The 18,573-nt window shown below is 43.1% G+C and overlaps 4 protein-coding genes across 6 annotated transcripts; 1 reads left to right on the plus strand and 3 right to left on the minus strand.

The window, feature by feature from the left end:
• Nucleotides 1-448: 448 nt before the first annotated feature.
• LOC135346795 (sarcolemmal membrane-associated protein-like) lies at nucleotides 449-4,972 on the minus strand. Of its 3 annotated transcripts, none has more exons than XM_064544536.1 (18): nucleotides 4,723-4,972; nucleotides 4,442-4,586; nucleotides 4,285-4,382; nucleotides 4,062-4,157; nucleotides 3,872-3,943; nucleotides 3,563-3,640; nucleotides 3,337-3,399; nucleotides 3,107-3,175; nucleotides 2,983-3,057; nucleotides 2,769-2,859; nucleotides 2,432-2,707; nucleotides 2,057-2,215; nucleotides 1,685-1,747; nucleotides 1,580-1,630; nucleotides 1,460-1,522; nucleotides 1,209-1,348; nucleotides 1,028-1,120; nucleotides 449-652 (listed from the first exon to the last, which is right to left on the minus strand). In XM_064544536.1, the coding sequence occupies exons 1-18, from the start codon at nucleotides 4,930-4,932 to the stop codon at nucleotides 584-586; spliced, it is 1,911 nt and encodes a 636-aa protein (XP_064400606.1). In that variant the 5' UTR covers nucleotides 4,933-4,972; the 3' UTR covers nucleotides 449-583. The 3 variants fall into 3 exon arrangements, with proteins under 3 accessions (XP_064400606.1, XP_064400605.1, XP_064400607.1); XM_064544535.1 differs by having other exon boundaries at nucleotides 968-1,120; XM_064544537.1 differs by lacking the exon at nucleotides 4,723-4,972 and having other exon boundaries at nucleotides 968-1,120; nucleotides 4,285-4,384; nucleotides 4,443-4,585.
• A 76-nt stretch (nucleotides 4,973-5,048) lies between these two features.
• LOC135346801 (N-acetylgalactosamine kinase-like) lies at nucleotides 5,049-6,805 on the minus strand. Its single transcript, XM_064544543.1, has 2 exons — nucleotides 6,665-6,805; nucleotides 5,049-6,554 (listed from the first exon to the last, which is right to left on the minus strand). Exon 2 carries the CDS (start codon nucleotides 6,548-6,550, stop codon nucleotides 5,114-5,116), a length of 1,437 nt encoding a protein of 478 aa, XP_064400613.1. The 5' UTR covers nucleotides 6,551-6,554; nucleotides 6,665-6,805; the 3' UTR covers nucleotides 5,049-5,113.
• LOC135346791 (leucine-rich repeat and guanylate kinase domain-containing protein-like) lies at nucleotides 6,788-13,165 on the minus strand. The gene is made up of 20 exons (XM_064544530.1): nucleotides 13,089-13,165; nucleotides 12,598-12,787; nucleotides 12,443-12,541; nucleotides 11,637-11,718; nucleotides 11,469-11,569; nucleotides 10,926-11,007; nucleotides 10,528-10,652; nucleotides 10,026-10,079; nucleotides 9,745-9,834; nucleotides 9,462-9,542; nucleotides 9,299-9,385; nucleotides 9,111-9,217; nucleotides 8,940-9,059; nucleotides 8,773-8,869; nucleotides 8,605-8,718; nucleotides 8,477-8,545; nucleotides 8,285-8,417; nucleotides 7,734-8,092; nucleotides 7,113-7,201; nucleotides 6,788-7,053 (listed from the first exon to the last, which is right to left on the minus strand). Exons 1-20 carry the CDS (start codon nucleotides 13,148-13,150, stop codon nucleotides 6,870-6,872), a joined length of 2,325 nt encoding a protein of 774 aa, XP_064400600.1. The 5' UTR covers nucleotides 13,151-13,165; the 3' UTR covers nucleotides 6,788-6,869.
• LOC135346787 (uncharacterized) lies at nucleotides 12,817-18,571 on the plus strand. The gene is made up of 9 exons (XM_064544525.1): nucleotides 12,817-12,948; nucleotides 13,461-13,531; nucleotides 13,643-13,871; nucleotides 14,179-14,304; nucleotides 14,853-15,966; nucleotides 16,190-16,283; nucleotides 16,521-16,699; nucleotides 17,214-17,389; nucleotides 17,477-18,571. Exons 1-9 carry the CDS (start codon nucleotides 12,918-12,920, stop codon nucleotides 18,403-18,405), a joined length of 2,949 nt encoding a protein of 982 aa, XP_064400595.1. The 5' UTR covers nucleotides 12,817-12,917; the 3' UTR covers nucleotides 18,406-18,571.
• Nucleotides 18,572-18,573: the final 2 nt, after the last annotated feature.

The following is an 18,573-nucleotide window of genomic DNA, read 5'->3' on the forward strand; positions in this document are numbered from 1 at the left end:
CTCCAGGAAATCAAGGCGAATTTTTGTTTGAACGGATTGACAGCAATTTTTTTCTCATTTCAACTATGCGTTGGAAAAATTGGTATCTGTACATGCAGGACAACAGTGAAGGAAATGTTCGAGGATGGGAAAAGGATCCAGGCCTTCAAGGACACTGGCAGCTCACTCCTAGAGATGATGGATCTTTTCTTCTATCCACTGAGAAATGGCCACACTGGTACATATACATGCAAGACATTGCCTCTGGCAATATCAAAAGCTGCAATGGAGACCCTGGTCCGCAGGGCCACTTTATGTTCTCTTGCGACCTCAAGCTCTGCAACGAATAACACTAATAGAGCTCAGGAATAGCTGTAATGTAGTATTGTACAAGTTCATTTTACCCCATTATAATTATACTTCATATCATAAATTAAGCGGCCTACTAGCTCCTGTGCTGGATACAGTGTTCACACATGCACAATAAAGGAATTTCCAACCGAACCACTCACAAAACTGAAATAAACACGTATACTTAACACAAACATACTAATGAAAAATGATAATTTGTTGGTGTTTATCAGCTAAATAATAGTGTCCTTGATCATGTGAGCCAAGATGCCAGAGCTACTCCTATTGATACCAGTGCAATTATTGTCAGAAGCTTCACACGCTACAGGGGAGGAGAGGGGGAGTATTGGATTAAGGGTATCACAACAAGATAATTATTTCATGTGATTTGATTAAGTGATGAGAGAGACAATCATGTATAATGAAAGTGATTTTATTTGTGGGTATCTATCTACATTTCATGTGTAGTTGCTAGTACTAAGAACTGGTCAAATAAACAAGCAATTTAACATCCTGTGAGCTGATTTTGAGAAAAACAGATCTAGGGAGAGAGGGAAAGAGCGAGATGAAAGAGCTGTTATCTGAAGAGTGATATCTGACAGGCGATACAAAGTGACCACAACACAGTCACCAATACCTGGTCTTCATCTTCAATAAGATGTAATGTTCTGGGGGGAGGGCACTCAGTCAAACCAACCTTCTCACGAGGTCCAGCTGTCTCTAGCTGTTGTTTCTCCTGCTCATCCATTGTTCTCCTCAGCTCTTCCATCTCCTTTATCAAGTTGGTGTTCTGAACAAGGGAAACAATCATAATGCACCACATATTGTAGTACTGAAAACCACGTGTGCCACAAGATACCATAGCAACAATAACTTACTTCGGCTTTCACTCGCACTGTTTCAGACAATTGTTTGACATATTTGCCCTTAAACTTGTCCATCTCTCCCCTGAGTGCTGACTCATCAGAGCTGCTAGATGAAATCTCCGTCCTGTCCCTTCTAGCTCTCTCTACTTCAGCTACAGAGACAACACATACCAGAATAATAGCTAAGCACACAGACATACATATGTTACTTGTAGACATCGTACGGATGTACGTACATATACATAATAAATTGCTCTAAATACCTGTTACTGAGTTAATTTCTCTTTCTTTGGCTTCTAAATACCTCTGTCTATCGTCTAGTTCAGCTGAAAGAAGGATAAGGTGTCGTGAATACCCACGATTATGTTGAAACACTTCCCTACCTTGTTTGTCTTGTAGTGCAGACCTCAGTGATGCCTCAGAAGTCAGTTGGTCTGCCAGGAAGTTAACGTATAGTAAAAAGAATTAAGCAATTCTCAGAGACAAACCTTGTAGGTGTTGCACCTTCTCCTCGGCTGCTTCCAGAGATAACTGCAACAAATCTATTTTACCTGTATAATTATACAATGTTCAATAGCAGTGACACAGACAGTAACAGCATGTACACATACACAGCATGTACACATACACAGCACTCATGTAATTGTACACATACACAGACAGTAACAGCATGTACACATACACAGCACTCATGTAATTGTACACATACACATACAGTAACAGCATGTACACATACACAGACAGTAACAGCATGTACACATACACAGCACTCATGTAATTGTACACATACACAGACAGTAACAGCATGTACACTGTACACATACACAGCACTCATGTAATGAACACATTACAATGCGTACTTTTAGTGATAGCATTGCTGGCCATCCGTCGGCCCAGTTCCTCGATTGTTAGCTGTTTCAAGGCAGCCTCATTCTTGACATAGCCCGCCAACTGTGTCTGTAGGTTCCTCACTGTCTTCTCTGACTCCCCCAGCTCCTCCTCCAGATCTTGGACCCTCACTGGAGAGTGGGTAGGGGATAATCAACAGTCGGTACATCAAGCTATGTCTACTATGTACACGTACTATAGGGATAAAATATGACAAACAAGTGTTTGCTTAGCCTATAGAGCCACAAAGGAATGGTAGCTTTATACAGTATATGTAGAGGCTAGATCAATACATGTACATGTACACACAGTACTGATACACATACATGCTCGACACAGGTTCTCACCCTCCCATTCTCTCTGCTTGTCCTCTATCTGGTTTTCGGAAGCGAGGAGAGTGCCTCGTCTTGTGAACGCAGGGTGAGGTAGAGGGGCATTCCCCTGACGATCTGTGAGATCACCACTGCTGACTTGTACCAAAGGGGTGGCCCCCTGTGCCACAAAGATCTGTTCAGCACCATTGTCCACGGACTGGGAGGTGGGGACACCTGTCTGTCGTTGCTTGTCTGTTTCCATTGTGATCTTGAGATTGACCAGCTCTTCTTCTGTTTCTTCCAAACGCTCTATACTCAAAAAGAGAGAACAACTAATTTAACTATCGTATGAATATGTATGGATGCTTACGTTTTGTTTTTAACAGCTGCTCCTCCTTGTACTTGACATCGCCCTTGAGATGGTCCAGGTCTGCTGCAAGTGCTTCTTTCTTTTCGTTGAGCTACATAACAGAGGAAAGTTAGAAGTACATGTACGACAATGTCATGCGAGTGTGTGTGTGTGTGTGTGTGTGTGTGTGTGTGTGTGTGTGTGTGTGTGTGTGTGTGTGTGTGTGGGACTGTACCTCATCTTGAAGGGTTTTCTTCTCTAGTTCTGCTTGCTTGAGTTGCTCTGACAGTTTGGCCACATCTTGTGTGTGCTGCAAAGAGAAATGAATGGTCTGCATAAAACGACCTTTACCCACTCACCTCTTGTTTGCTGTTGTCGTAGAGAGTCTTGTATTTCTGACACTCTTGCTCAGCCTTGTCATAATCTCTCTGTGTGTGGAGGGGGTGGGTTAGTGCTCAAGTAAGGAACATAGCTTTGGCCTCTTAAAGAGTTAACCTACACACACACACGCGCGCACACACACACACACACACACACACACACACCCACACCCACACCCACACACACACACACACACACACACACACACCTGTAACTGATTAACTTTAGAGACGTACTCCAGCTTCTCATGTAAGATATTTCTCACTGAGTTCTGAAGGAAAAGATATTCGTCATAATGTGATCATAGCATAGACATATACTATATTACTGTACATCATGCATACACAGTTAGAAAGGCCTACTGTTTAAAGGGGTGTTGCCTCACCAAAGCAGGCTAGTCTGACTGCACACACTATTATAATAATTGCAGTTACCTTTGAAGTGAGATCACTCTGGTGTCTCTCCTCATAAGCCTGGGCCAGCTGCTTCTTTAGCTCATCCTCTGGTGAATTCTGTACAATAATGATTAATTGAAGTTTGTAACAACACGATAATCACAGTCAGCCATCAAAGCTAGGCCTAGTAGTAGTAACACAAGAAGACCTTCTGTGTACTCAGTCACTGACCTCCCACACTCATCAGATATCTGGTATTAATCACACTAACAAAACCGAATACACATTTCCTAAACAAACAGCTTCTATGCACAGTGCACAGTACATGGAATATGTGCAGTGTCTTACCTTGGCATAGACTTGCAGTTGGTTCTCAAGCATTTCCAATCTTGACAAGAGTTCATCTTCATTCACAATGGCCTGCACACACATAAGACTTCAATAGTACATATCAGCTTCAATATTGAGAAGCTACACATAGGCTCTAAGAGTCACACATCTAACAGGAGGTCTTCTTTGTATAACTACAATAGCTCACAATCATACTCTCGTTGGCTAGTTGTCTAGACCCCTCAATGGCAGTTTGCATTGAGACTAGCTTCGTCTCCAGCTCCAGTTCCCGTGCCAACGCATTCTGTAGTGAGTGACAATCAAATCACACCACGTAACTATTATTTGTTAACAGACACTGAGTTGTTATACATCTGATTTAGTCTGCTAACACACACGCACACACACACGCACACACAACTATAAGATACCTGCATGATCTGCAGCACTTGCTGGACGGGAGGCTCCACTCCAGGCAGTTCCACATCATTGATGAACAGCTGTACCCGAGCAATGATACACCCATGCGCTACACGTGGCATACATGATGTATACAACCAGTACGCTAATATTCAGATCATTACAAACCTTTTTTGTCGACATTTACGTTGACACCAAACTGAACGATGTCTTTCGATCGTAGCTCTCTTGGAGCACTCTCCTCTCCAGAGGGACTCAGTCGGGTCTCATTTACAAACGTGCCATTACTACTTTTTGTGTCCTTGATAAAGAACTGGAGGGAGGAAGATTACTTAATTAATGTCCTTCAACCCTTTCATCGTTTGTGATATGAGAGACCACATTCAAACGTTTAAACGTCGGAAGACTCATTATTTGGTCTACCGTATTCGAAGGTAAACAAAACTCACCTTGCCATTTTCAAACCATATCAAAGCATGATTTCTGGACAGGACTCTACAGTCAAATATCAGGTTGTTTTGAAGTATTCTTTTCTTGTCTACTGATCTACCGACTTTCTGAGGCTCTGACATGGCACATTCTCTCTTGTTGAAGAGTATGCTTCTTTCGTGAGGCACTACAACGATCTTAGGAACGTCAACAGCCTCGGCCATAGCCATTTTGCTTCTAAGCTTTTTACTACGTAATTTACGTAATTTTCTTAAGTACAGTATTGGCCTATGTTTCCTCTAATGGAACGCAAGGTAGAATCTAGGGGCCTTCCACTCAGTTCAAAGCCGCGGTTGAAACATGACATTGACATAAATTATCTAGTACAGTATGCAAACACAAAAATTAATTTCAAAAAACACAAAGGGCAGCACCAGGCCCAGGCTTTGTAACAAACAAACTAGCGTCCAAGTTCTCCATTCCGTTGGAATGACCCTTATAGTACTCCTCTTGAAGTGTCTCCATCAGCTCTTTGCACTTATCCTCTCTCACCAGCGACACTGTACACCCACCCCAGCCAGCACCAGTCAATCGCGAGCCCAGGCTTCCAGCAGACTTGGCAATAGCCACAATTTGATCCAGCTCAGGACAACTGCACTCATAGAGATCACGACAGCTTGCATGACTATCATCCATGAGCTTACCCAACTTCACGGCAACGTTCTCTCCATTTGGATCGTTAGCAATGTCCTTGAATTGGTAGACTCGACTAGCTTCATTGTAGACATGCTCGACTCTGTAGTAAAGCTGGAACTCCTCAATCGACTTTGTTTGCTCGTTTAGAAACTCCTTCCAAAGATATTGTTTGTCCACGTCCATGATGCTACATAAATCGGATTGGGTGTAGGGATCGGAACGCAAATGCTTTGTCACCACTTTCGTCATTATCTCCTTCAGCTCATGACCTGAAGCATACTCAAGCGTTAGGAGCTTCCTCACTTCTTCCCAACGCTTCACTCCAAGCTGGTAGGCCATCACAAGAGAGGCCAGGCGACATTCAGCAACTCGAACATTAAAGCACGAAGCGGCAGTAGCCTTCTCTGCAGGGACAAGAGTATTGGCTATCACAAATACACAGCCTTTTGGGATCTTCACTTCAGTTGTACGAATCGGATCGAATTCAATCATCATAGCTTTTCCTTGCTCGCCTAGGAAGCTGATGGCCTGGTCCATTCCACCTCCTTCGGTACCAATGTAGCGCTCACACTTGGCACACATTTCAGCAAAAAAAGCCTTGGACGGTAAAGCTATTTTGTTAGCATGAGCAGTAGCCAGGGCAGAGCAACAAACAAGAGCAGAAGAACTCGATAAACCAGATGCAGGGGGAATGTTTCCATCGACTAGCAAATCCATTCCAGTGAGGTTATCAATATTGCAATAGTCTTCGGCACCTGCAATACCACACAGAATGTAGTCGTACCACATCATTCCTCTTTTGGTGATATTCAGCTTTCTGTTTATGTTCGACTGATGGTCAAGATACTTGGGGTTGGTGTTGGAAATGTTGATGACGTCTTCGTTTCGCGTACGACATGCGATTGCAATATCCAGCTCAATGGCCATGGGTAGTACAGCATAGCCAGAGTAGTCAATATGCTCTCCAATGATGTTGACCCGACCAGGAGCTCGAGCAATGAACTGTGGCTCAGTTCCATACTTGGTCTTGAATGCTTGCACAAGGTTTTGGTATCGTTTGGCGTTTGTCTCACTGCCCTGGCTTAATTCATCGAGGGATGAGAAGACAGGGGGTGGGTCACTGGACGGCTTCTTGGCAGGAGTCTCAGCCATCTCTCTGGATGCATGTATGGGTGTCATATATAATGTGTCAGTATAGAAATCAATAGTCTATAGCTAGCATGCATTCACACATAGCAGCATCATAAAGCTTTTTCTTGTACCAACCTGCAAACTATATTGGGGACAGGGAGATCTGTTTATAGTATAAAGGGCATGAAGGGGTGTCAGCTTTCAGTCCAGTTCCTTTGTGTCAAAAAGTGGGAGGAGGTAGATAGACTAGTAACTGTATTCATAGTGAACCATAAAATTAATGTCCATAAAAACACAAGTGATACATTTGCTTTTCATAATGCACAGCCCTAATATAATGTTAGTCATTGAGTTCTGATGGATTGTCAGGTGAGAATACTCTCTCTGAGGAGAGCTTAGACAGCGAGGACTCGGCAAGAGAATTGTCATCCTCTTCAGAACTTGACTCTTCACTCCGCGTCTCGTCCAATGGTTGATGTTTCATCACAGCATGACTGTTTAGGCTAGTACCAGGCCTACTAGAGCTGCATACAAGAAAGATAGTACACATTGTGGACCTTGTAACATTTTATAATCACCATACCTGACCACTGATCCTTCACATGAGATGCTCTCTCTGCCGGCTACAGCAGCCTTCACAATCGAGTGCTTCCTCCCTCCTTGATCAGACAGCTAGAGGAACACATTATCAAGAATCAATGGAATACAACCGCACACTTTGTAAAATACACAATAATAATCAGAGACGTGCCCACACTGGTGGGTGAGTAGACTGGCGGCGACAGCCCCTCGCGTGCGTAGCGCGAGGGACTGGCAAACTGTCTATCAGTCACTCGTCTCAGCTGCAACGAGCATTGCAGCCTATCAAATTGCTCAACGTCATATTAGCCCTAACCGCACTTACACTTCAGGGGATTCAGTGCATTCCATAGTAGCTGAATCTCATAGCAAAATTTAACCACATTATCTATAACGATATTCATGTTTAGTAGTGTCATACGATCTATTACACTTCCGCTGAGACGAGTGATCACTGATAGGCAGTTTGCCAGTCGCTTGCGCTACGCGCTCGGGCGGCTATCGCCGCCAGTCTAGGTGGGTGAGGTGGGTAAGAACCACTGTCTTGCTACAGGCAATTTTGTATTTGAATTGAGATAGGATCAAGAATTCTGGGCAGATCACTGACACTACAACCAGTACTCACAGGTGTTCTAGATCCATGCCTCTGCTGTGTGTCTCCTCCAGATATTGGTCTGCTATCTCCCAGCTCAGACTGGGAGGAACCTCGTCTGAACCAAGTCTTGGACATATTCTGAATGCTCTCAAGTGTGCCTTTACCCAGTGCTGCATACGGATAGTCATGTGGCTTCTCGAACGGGTTGTACAACAGTGAAGGAGTGTCGGTGTTTGGTTGAGGAGTGGTTCTCTCTGAAGTGGAGGCGGAGGTGGTTGCTTGAGTAGTCTGCTGTGAGCCAGAGGTGAGGGAGAGGGGGGACTCGGGGGATATGTCACCATAGGCCATCACCACAGCACGCAGGTAGTTGTAGCCCTCATTCAGATTGTCTGCACAAAACAAAATCAATTAACGTCCTTACATCAGATTATGGGGAGGGATTATGGGGAGGGATTATGGGGAGGGATTATGGGGAGGGATTATGGGGAGGGATTATGGGGAGGCTACAGATTAAAGATCTATACTGCTTGAAAACTTTCTATTAGAATGACTTCGCATGTACAGTCACAATATGCACATACCCGTGTTGAGAGATGTGTCAAAGAAGCCAGGATGGTTCTGATGGATCTGTTTGTAGTAGTCCACTTCATTCAAGATAGTCTTGATCTGCTCGTTGCTATAGCAACCCTTCTCTCTGAGTCGCTGCTTGTGGATCTGATTTAGGAAATGAAACACTATCCAATAAATACTGAGAGAGAATCAAATAAGTTCACCTCTGGTGTGAGTGGAAGTGTCAAGATGTAGCGTGGCTCAAAGTGAGTTTTCTTCAAAGTCAGTACACCCTATGGATGACAAGCAAGCAGGTACAATAAAGCATCACACACACAAGGCAGGCAGTTACCTCAATGCTCATGTGAGTGACACAGGCCAATCCTTGTTGGGCCACTTGCTCTATGGCAGCCATTGTTAGACCATACATGCTCCTACTTCTGCCTGACCTCTGGACAAACTCTCCCTGCATCCAAAACATGAGCACTAGGACATACAGTACATGGAGAACCGGACGTACAGATTTTGCTGCCCTTGTGAAAGTACTCTCATCAATAAAATAGTAGTCTCTCCCATGGCTCTCCCTGTCCCTCTGTGGGCGTGTAGTATGGGACACACTGGGGGGAGCATAAACACACATGAATGAATCACTAAGTCAAGATAGATAACTGTTTCATTTCAACTCACCCTAAGCCAAAGAAGCTTGGGAACTCCTCCACTAGTAGTTGAACAAATTGTCCCTTGCCTGTTCCCGATGGACCACACAGTATCAGCATGGGGTAGGGCTCCTCAGCACATGTCAACGTACTGCAACAGTCATAATGTGCTGTATGTACACAACATATAGTGTTCATTTACCTGAATCTAATCCTAGCTGGCTTCTTAACTGATCCCATGATGTTGATCCTGTGATCAAACGAAGCTGTTACCTCCAATGAAGGAGCAAACCTGTTCAGAGCTGACACCTACACAATCATATGCGTAGAAAAGAAGAGTAAATCACTTGATTGAACCTTCTCTGATCAATCATAGTACACAGGGCCCACCTTTTCCTTGGCATCAATTGCTCTGTGGTCGAGTGTTGTGATAGAGTGCAGGTAATGGACCACCATGGCACGGTACTCGGCCATTGTCTGTCAGGATATGAAACAACATCATGTCAGAGTGGTCACATTAGTAACATTAACTCCACCCTAGAGAGGGCCTTACCTCTATAGGGTTCTTTGATAGGTTGAGTGTCTTCAAGAGACGGAGGCCATCCAAGTGCCTCACCTCCTCAATATTAACAATCTGTGAATGCATACGTTAGTCATAGTTTTCCAAGAAAGCTCCAATATTTCTAATGGGGATATAATTATTATAATCTTCCACTAGAACTGTCCAATTCTCTTACAGCACGGGATATCATAGCAAAGTCACATTCCTACTTGCTTAAATTCAAACACTTGGATCCATCAGACAAGAAGCTGGCAACATAATTATGCAGACAAACCTCGTTCTCCTCCAAGTTCACGTTCAACAAGAACCGGTTGTTTTCCAATCCTTTGCAACTCGATATTTTGTTTCCGGATAAGTCTAGAACCTGCATGACAGAAACCACACACACACGGTAAACAACCAACCAATTACTTTATTTCCCTAGCCATGCAAAAAAGTCACAACACAGTGATTTTGTATTAAATGCATCAATTTAATGGAATCAGAGTTCACAAATTGTTGTGAGAAAGATCCCCCACACACTTGAACTTAGAGAACTTAAATTAGATAAAACACCTGTAGTTGGCTGAGTGTGTCTAGTCCCTCAATCACTTTGATGCAGTTTCCTCCCTGGGTACAAAAATATTCATAGTAAGCAAATAGTTCACACTTAATATGTTTAGATCAGCACCTTCACGTCACAGGGACTGGTTGTTGTTGGGAATAGGCCTCCCCCTCAATTTGTAAAACGGGTATATTGTAATAAATGCCTTACTGGATACATGTAGTGAAATTTGATACAGTATACATGTCTATATCACTTATACGTCACTTATACTTAAACAAATTATTGCATAATAAATTCCGTGAAATCAGCACGGGGAAAGGGAGTCAGACAAGGAAAACTTAAGAATGCAGAAAGGTGACAGACAGGTCAGTTTTAAAAATAACATTTTGCCTAATACAGAAATCAAAAGGAGTGACCACCCAACTTGCAAAAGTTTGGCCCACCCACACCAATAAAGGGATACTACAGTAACAATATATAGTAACAAAGCTGTAACACTTAGCAACCCACCAGGTTGAGATGTTTCAGTGGTAAGTGTTCCAGACCATTGATGCTCTCTAGTCGATTGTCTGCTAGACTCAGTATAGAAAGTCGTCTCAGTGTCTCCAGACCACAAATCCTGGTGATCTGATTGGCTGCGGCAAAGTCAAGGCTCACCAGAGCAGAATGTACACCAATCAAAATTATAGCCAAAATTGCTACAATTGCACGTGGACTAGGAGCTTTATCAAAACAAAACTACTTGACAATACAGTTTCAACTAAGAATGAAAGATTACAAATTCCTAGAACAAAGTTTAACAAACTTCATGTGTTTTGTGTGCACATTCAAATTCCACCGGATACCCCCTCTCATAATCAACTAACACTCGTTATCATTATCATGATGACATCATCACATAAGGATACAGTCGAGTATGAGCTTGATTAAAGAAGGGTGCTGAGACAAATCCCCCATACCCTCAATCTCATTGCGTGCATAGTTAACCTCCTACAGAAAGAAAATGGCTACTAAACGTATGATAATGAACATATGTACGTACGCATACAATAATTATGACATTTGCATTGATGTGGAAAATTAGTGAGACAAGTGTACATTCTTCTCTCACATCACATTGCAATGGTACAAGAAAGATTCGGTTGTGACAACACACACACACACACACACACACACACACACACACACACACACACACACACACACACACACACACACACACACACACACACACACACACACACACACACACACACACACACACACACACACACACACACACACACACACACACACACACACACACACACACACACACACACACACACACACACACACACACACACACACACACACACACACACACACACACACACACACACACACACACACACACACACACACACACACACACACACACACACACACACACACACACATGCTGATTGTACCGTGAGATTGTGGGGAGACTCAAAGTCGAGCACTGTCGATAATTTGTTAATTGATAGGTCCAGGAATGTGAGGTATGGAAGATTGCTCAACACAGAGACATCTAAACAACACAAGAAAACAGTTTCAGTTTTAAGGAGGCATGCATGAAAATTTGGGGGATTGGTTACCTGTGAGACTGTTTGATGATAGATTGACCCGTTGCAAGTGAGGATATGATAACAGTAGGCTCACATCAACCAGCCCATAGCCCTGTGTGTGTGTGTGTGTGTGTGTGTGTGTGTGTGTGTGTGTGTGTGTGTGTGTGTGTGTGTGTGTGTGTGCATGTGTGTGACAGTAGCACGTGTGTACATGCAGTCATGGTGAATGGGGATGCCCATGGCATGTGTGCATGTAAACACGTGTGTGTCATCAATGAATATCATTACAGATTTCCCTTTCATTAAGGCATTAATAAGATTGTTTACAGCATGGGACATGCTTTAAACAAGGAAACGAACTCCATTCTTCCATGAATAAAGGGTATTATTCTCTTTAACCTTCTTATAAAAACACACACACACACACCACACACACACACACACACACACACACACACACACACACACACACACACACCCACACACACACACACACATTGCAGCAAATGCTCAAGCACTTGTACAATAATTAGGTACGTATAATTGTTATTATAGTGGTCACTACAGAAACCATAATATTGATGGCAGGCTTTTTTAACTTCAACAAACTGTAATTGCAGACAAGTGGGAGTTACCAAAATCTGTCATCTCATTTCTCTCCCCATGCATTGCAAGCTTTTCCTCTAACTTTAACTGAATTCATGACATGACACGTCTCTCGTGTTTACTTATGTGGTCAAGGTTAATAAACCTCAGACTATATTCTAGTAATGATGTAGGTGTTTTTAATGGTTGAATTCAAGGTATGCCATGTAATACACTATATACAGACTTACAGGTAACGACAACGTGAGATAGGAAATGCTGAGGCCATCGCTAGTGCGTCCCAGGTCTGTCAGTCCCTCCTGAATCACATCCCGGTCCAAAACGGAATCCTGATGACAAAATACATAAGTACTTTTGTATCAAATGTACGAGTTTCATATCATACCCCATATTCGCTCAAATTCTTGACTGCTCTCACTCCAGAGTAGACTGAGGTGTATGCAAAGGACTGGGCAGGATCATAGGCTTGGTGGTTGAGGTACCCTCTACCCTGGGGTCCACGCCAGGACATGGAGACTGGGGGGCTGCAGGAGGACATCTCAAGAGTGGACTGCACCCGGCCCGGATTGTTGTTGCTATGGAGGAATTATTATTCATTAATTAAAAGGAAGTGGGCGTATCTAGTGCCATTAGCTATAAATACTTGGCTGGCTTCTAGTGCATGTAGAGTTCTAAAGTTTGCTGTTTGCAAGGTAACTAGCCACGATGAGCAGCCCAGGACAAGTACCAACTGAAGGTGAGCCATGCTCTGTAGCATGCTTCATAGTCTTGCTGCTAGCCTAGATGTGTATTACCTATAAATTATTTGATCGGCAATGTGTTTGTTCTAAGCTAGCTACATCTTTCTTTGGTGCAAGTCACACATTCTGCATTCACAATTTAGTGTTTGCAAATATTCTTTGTCTTCCTTTGATGGTCTCGTATAGCTCTGTTTCCATCCAATACGTACATTGAAAGCATAAACATCATTAATTCTTGATGTCATAGCAATGCCTTGAAAGATCAGTACCTTTGAAAGAAATTGGCATTTCTTTGGTTTCGTAATGCCTTAATAATGTGAACATCTGGAGAACTTTCTTAATCAATTTCCACATCCGTACAAGGGTCGCATTTTACTGGCCTCCAAAAATTTGAGAAGCTCTATGCATTGACTTTCAAGGTAGTTAGTTGGTAACCACATGCTTTATGCTTCTTGTGCTCCATGCTTTTATCGATAATTATTCTAGTATGATGTCTTATTGTATGCAGTGGTGGTGATACCGCCTCCTACACCTGACAACGGGACCACTGGGGTCTACTCCATTCAGCCCTCACAACAGGTGCAGAGACTGCATGTGTTAATTTGTATAACAATTATTACAATGGCATTTATTTGTCATGATGATATGGCTCATCTGACTATAGCCACTGTACTAATCTCTTCCTTGCAGACGTCTGCCAGGATCCGCCGCCAAACACCTGCTTCAACTAACATTCACCGGATCAATAATCAATTTGGGAGTAGTGGAACATACGGAGCACAGCTGCCTCTGGTGTCTGAGGAAGATGTTCCGAGTACTGATGATGCCAGTGATAATGAGGACTCAAGTAGCATGATGAGTTCAGCTGCACAGGCTGCAGCACTCAGTGCATTCCTTTCAGTCAACAGCAGTGACTCAGGTTAGCAATATATGCCGGCCCAATAACCATAGACTCAGTTCTTGTTCAATAATTAATGTGCCTACTGACCATAGACTCAGGGACTCAGGTTAGTTCCTGTGCAAAAAACCAACTGACCATATTTTTAGCTGTGTTTTTATGTAGCTTCCCATGTTCTCACATAACTTTGTTGTGTTATTGTGGCCGGGGTGGTTGTTTTAGTGGCTTGCATGCCTACATTGCTACTACATGATATCACAAGTAGTTTAGTTTACGCTAGACCATAATCACTTGTTGTGTGAAACATTACCCCCTCCCCTCCCATTAGACGACGCTGAGACACAGGCTAGGATTACTGACGTCTACAGAGAACCACTAGATTTGGACGGTCTAGAGAATTTGATACTGAGTATTCTGAGAACTGGAAGGCTCACCATACATGGCACTCCTGGAGGTATGTAAAAACACTGTGATATACTGTATAGCGGGTATATTTCAAGGGTATAAACTTTCGGGAAAATATAGTTAAAAAGATTTTCGCAGATTTAATTTTCGCAGCATGCATGCATGCAATAATAAATTCGTGGCTATAAATGTTTGCAGTGCATGCTTAATCAGCGAAAACTACACCCTTGAAATATACCCGCTATATACGATATACAAAACTGCTATCAAGAGTTCATTAGCTGCTATTAACACACTTTCCCGTTATACATACAAATCATAACTATAAGCGCTCTTTATCATTCCAACAGCTGGGAAAATAAACTGAAACTGTTTCTGTACATTGCAAAGAGTAGACCTAGACTCGACTAGGATTAGATTTTATTTTGACCTTTTCATCATGCAAGTTTTGTTCAATAATTATTCATTGGTTGGGGTAGAATTTTGTGGTATGTAGGGAATGCTGACGAAGATAAGGAACTATGAATATGTCACCTTTTTTGCTTATCTGAGGTGCTGAGGTACAAGCCTTTTTAGAATTGTTTCTCTCTTCCCCAGATGTAACCAAGGTACAACCAGCACTGTTTGCCCTTCAAGCCAACGAAAAGGAGCTCACACAACTTTTGCCTCAAGTGATTCAGTCTCCGCTCTTTAATCCAATAACGTCTGAGATAGCTGCTAACACATCCAACACCTCTCTCCCTTCCTGTGCTCACGACTCACTCCAAAATGGCCAGATTCGTATTGGCATCTACATCGATACGGCCATCTACACACTTCTGAAAAGCCACTGTGCCAAGAATGCCAAACAGGCAGAGGCCATAATCACTACCCTCATGGCTACCAACTACATCCCAGTGGATGTTTTCTCAGGGAAAATGATGCCACCGATGATATTTCAGTCGAGTATGATCCAGTCACCTCGCAATGGTGCGAGAAAAATGCCCAAAAGCACCACTGATGCGGAGCGAAACAGCGCCTCTTCTCTCTCCAGCACTGCCTCTGGGGTATCTTTCAGCAGCAACTTCTCTAACAGCTCCATTGAAGAAGGAGTGGTAGGCAAAGAGGGAGTAGTAGGCAAAGAAGAAGAAGCCCATGACAAATTCAGTGAGAAGGATCCTCCAGAGACGTTCAAGAAACAACGCTCCCGAAAATCAAGCAATGTCCACCATCATCGACAACTGCGGAGTTTTTCAAGCAGCTCTGACGATGAAGGGATACAGAGCGTTATTTGGAAGACAAGCATCATTGATAATAGCACACTGGTCTGCCAGTACGGAAACTCGTCCAACCCCCTGCTAATGTGGAACCCAAAACTGACTATTGATTTCCATGTCAAGTCGTCCCTGGGTCCCCTCTGCGGTATAGTGACTGGCGTTGATCCGTCCAATCGGATTGTGACAGCTAAGATCTTCAACAACTCGCCCTACACGGTGGCATTCTCGATACGATCGTTCCGCCAATCCACCATATTCACATCACACGTGGTGTACCCTACAAAGGGGCTTCATATCTTAGAGAAAGGTGAGAGCTGGGAAGACAATGTGGAGCTGTATCCAGTAGTCAAGGTGACAGCGGAGACCTTTGTGATAGATCTACTGGTGTGTACAATGGACGGGCATCCTTGTTGGAACGTACATCGCAAGTATGCTGCCATGAGGGCAGTCAAGAGGTGGGCGGCCATGCATTTAGTAGATATGTTGTTTTCACAATTAAGAATTGGCATGTTGAACACCACACATTTGTTGTGATGCTTTTGAAGTGTGTACCCAAATAACAAGTTGTATAGCAAGTGTGCCAACACTAAACAGTTGGTCTGACACAAGGCTCTGTGTGTGTTAATGTTTATTCTAACACATGATTATTGATAATATCACATTTCTCCAACCAACCAGTGACTCAAGTAAAACAGCACAACACCTCACTGCAAAAAGAATGACCAAGAAGAGAGCTTCCGTCTTTTACATGCCTGGAACCAAAGACCAGAAAGTAAGCAACCATTGCTAGTACTGTACCAGTGTACCAGTCCACTGCAACCATTGCTATATACCAGTGTACCAGTCCACTTAAGCAACCATTGCTAGTGTACCAGTCTACTTTCCCTAGAATCTCTACTCTTTGTAGTCCTACTGATTCTTAGATAATTATAGTATACTGATGTGTGCTTATATTATTTATACAGTATAATTATTCACTTGTTATATGAATCCGTATTTTCCACTACAGGAAGAGAATATGAAGTTGATCATATCACATGGTCTTCAATGCGTTGTCAAGGGGAAATTAGATGAAGCTGAAGTTATATTCACGCAAGCCCTGCTCTTACCTGACTTCCAGCGAATTGAGCTCAAGTCCTTTGTATACATCTGTCTGGCTGTGGTGGCCAACAAAAGGCAAAACAAAGGGTAAGTAAGTTTACATAAGTGTGGGTGTGGGCAGATAGGTGACACAAAGTATGCTAGACTTGTTAGGGTGTACATCATTATAGCTTGCAATTGGAATCCATGGTTGGTTACTGGAGTATCGTAGGAGTGTGAAGTTACTCTGTGTGCGGTGTACTGTAACAATGAGCTCATGAATATATTAATTAACAAACAGCCAGATTATATTATGATTATGTTGTTCTAAGATTTCCTATGATGACACATATGGCCAGAGTGTATTCTGATATGGCATAATATGTAATGTTCCTCATTATTTCCTTAAACAAACAGCCAGATTATATGATTTCTAATGACACGTATGGCCGGAGTGTATTCTGATATGGGTAATGTTCCACTCACAATGCTTCATTCATTTGCATTGTGAGATATAGTTATGGAGGGGCACGATCAGTAGATGTGGAGGATCTAAGCCCTATAACATAATAATATAATTACATATGACAATTAATTCATGTAACCTATTCCTCCCGTGTAGTCACTACGACAGCCTGCTACCTGTCCTGAACGAAGTGAGTGCAGCCAATCAACTAGTGGACGCAGTGGAAGCCACTCCAGGTACCGTGAGGATGCCTCGAATGATGCAGCTGGTCAAACAACTCAAGAAAGAACTCGATGTGCACAAGATCTTCACCGACTTTCGACAGAAATCAGGTCAGTGATACAAGACTTAGTATAGTAATTTAGAATTCCCGCATCTTTTCGCTCAAAATTAAATGTAATTTTCTTGTCACTGCACAGAAGCCAAGAAGTTGCCCAGGGTTGATGACGTCAAGTGGAGGGAAAGTGAAACAGTCACACAAGAGGGGAGCACTCTCTCTTGTAGCTCAACCACCGTCTGCATACAGCCAGGCTCCATCAGAGCACCAACACAGATCACCGTCTCCTCTCCAGACCTGGGCCAACTGAACAGCATGCTTCGACATAGCGGATGGGACTCGACGATCAAAATCATTGCTGCTGTCAACATCGATTGCAACCCAGTCCTTGGACATTTCAGGAACCCCCTTAAGGTCACTACCACTTTACCTAAGAAGTGCAATCCTTCTGCACAATGCGTTCGACTGGTGCACAGCAACTACCTCAGACATTGGTGCGATATCACAGACGATTCACACTGCTCTGTCGAGGTTAATGGAGACACTGTATTCATTCAAGCTGATCGACCGGGTTGGCTGGCCGTCACAAGCATTCAGTTTGATCCATCTCTGATTGTTGTCAAGGCAATGCAGTCTCTTTCTGTTGAGCCGATAATGCTTCACTTTTCAGTGTACGGACTCAGCATCCCCGACACGAAAATCTTCCAAATTGCCACGTTTATTTCCCCCAGTAAGACTACTAAAGAGAAACCAAAACACCACGCCCCCATTGCATTTACGCACACGACACAAGCCTACCCTGGCGAGCGTTTACGATTGACCTTCCACGGACAGCTGGAGCCGGAGACAAGCATGAACGAGAACGACTTAAGCTTTGAGTTCACTGTCAACGAAACAGATACGAGTGTGTGTGAGAAGTGGTTGAGGTTGACGTCGGCTCCTGGGATTCCTCTAAACGGGAAGATGGTTGTCAGCTGTTGTCGAAGGACTGTCGGAGAGTGGGATAGCATATCAGAACTGCGTCTGTCCACAAAAACTGGTTTTGCTAGTTCAGAAAACCCTGCAAACTGAGTGTGTGTTAAAGCTGTCTAATATTTGTAGTTTTACTCCTCATTATTAAAGCACATGATTATGTAAATGCAATTATCTTTGTGGTTTCCTTATATAAATTATATAAACAATGTGTGCATGTTGACCAAGTATACTCTTATCTTGGTGTTGACAAATTGATGTACATTG

The sequence above is a fragment of the Halichondria panicea genome, chromosome 13 (assembly GCF_963675165.1).
Source record: "Halichondria panicea chromosome 13, odHalPani1.1, whole genome shotgun sequence".
Classification (NCBI taxonomy): Eukaryota; Metazoa; Porifera; class Demospongiae; order Suberitida; family Halichondriidae; genus Halichondria; species Halichondria panicea.

What these genes read in the sequence shown, in the direction of transcription:
- LOC135346791 (XM_064544530.1), bottom strand. Translation starts at nt 13,150, where the DNA reads ATGGAAACAGAGCTATACGAGACCATCAAAGGAAGACAAAGAATATTT. An exon ending in ACACACTCAGCCAACTACAG is followed by an intron (nt 9,835 to 10,025) that starts GTGTTTTATCTA and finishes TCTGTCATGCAG; the next exon opens with GTTCTAGACTTATCCGGAAA. An exon ending in TGTGAAGGATCAGTGGTCAG is followed by an intron (nt 7,054 to 7,112) that starts GTATGGTGATTA and finishes TCTTGTATGCAG; the next exon opens with CTCTAGTAGGCCTGGTACTA.
- LOC135346795 (XM_064544535.1), bottom strand. Translation starts at nt 4,932, where the DNA reads ATGGCTATGGCCGAGGCTGTTGACGTTCCTAAGATCGTTGTAGTGCCT. An exon ending in CGTAAATGTCGACAAAAAAG is followed by an intron (nt 4,383 to 4,441) that starts GTTTGTAATGAT and finishes TGCCACGTGTAG; the next exon opens with CGCATGGGTGTATCATTGCT. An exon ending in AAGTGCTGCAGATCATGCAG is followed by an intron (nt 4,158 to 4,284) that starts GTATCTTATAGT and finishes CACTCACTACAG; the next exon opens with AATGCGTTGGCACGGGAACT.
- LOC135346787 (XM_064544525.1), top strand. Translation starts at nt 12,918, where the DNA reads ATGAGCAGCCCAGGACAAGTACCAACTGAAG. An exon ending in CATACATGGCACTCCTGGAG is followed by an intron (nt 14,305 to 14,852) that starts GTATGTAAAAAC and finishes TCTCTTCCCCAG; the next exon opens with ATGTAACCAAGGTACAACCA. An exon ending in CTGGAACCAAAGACCAGAAA is followed by an intron (nt 16,284 to 16,520) that starts GTAAGCAACCAT and finishes TTTCCACTACAG; the next exon opens with GAAGAGAATATGAAGTTGAT.
- LOC135346801 (XM_064544543.1), bottom strand. Translation starts at nt 6,550, where the DNA reads ATGGCTGAGACTCCTGCCAAGAAGCCGTCCAGTGACCCACCCCCTGTC.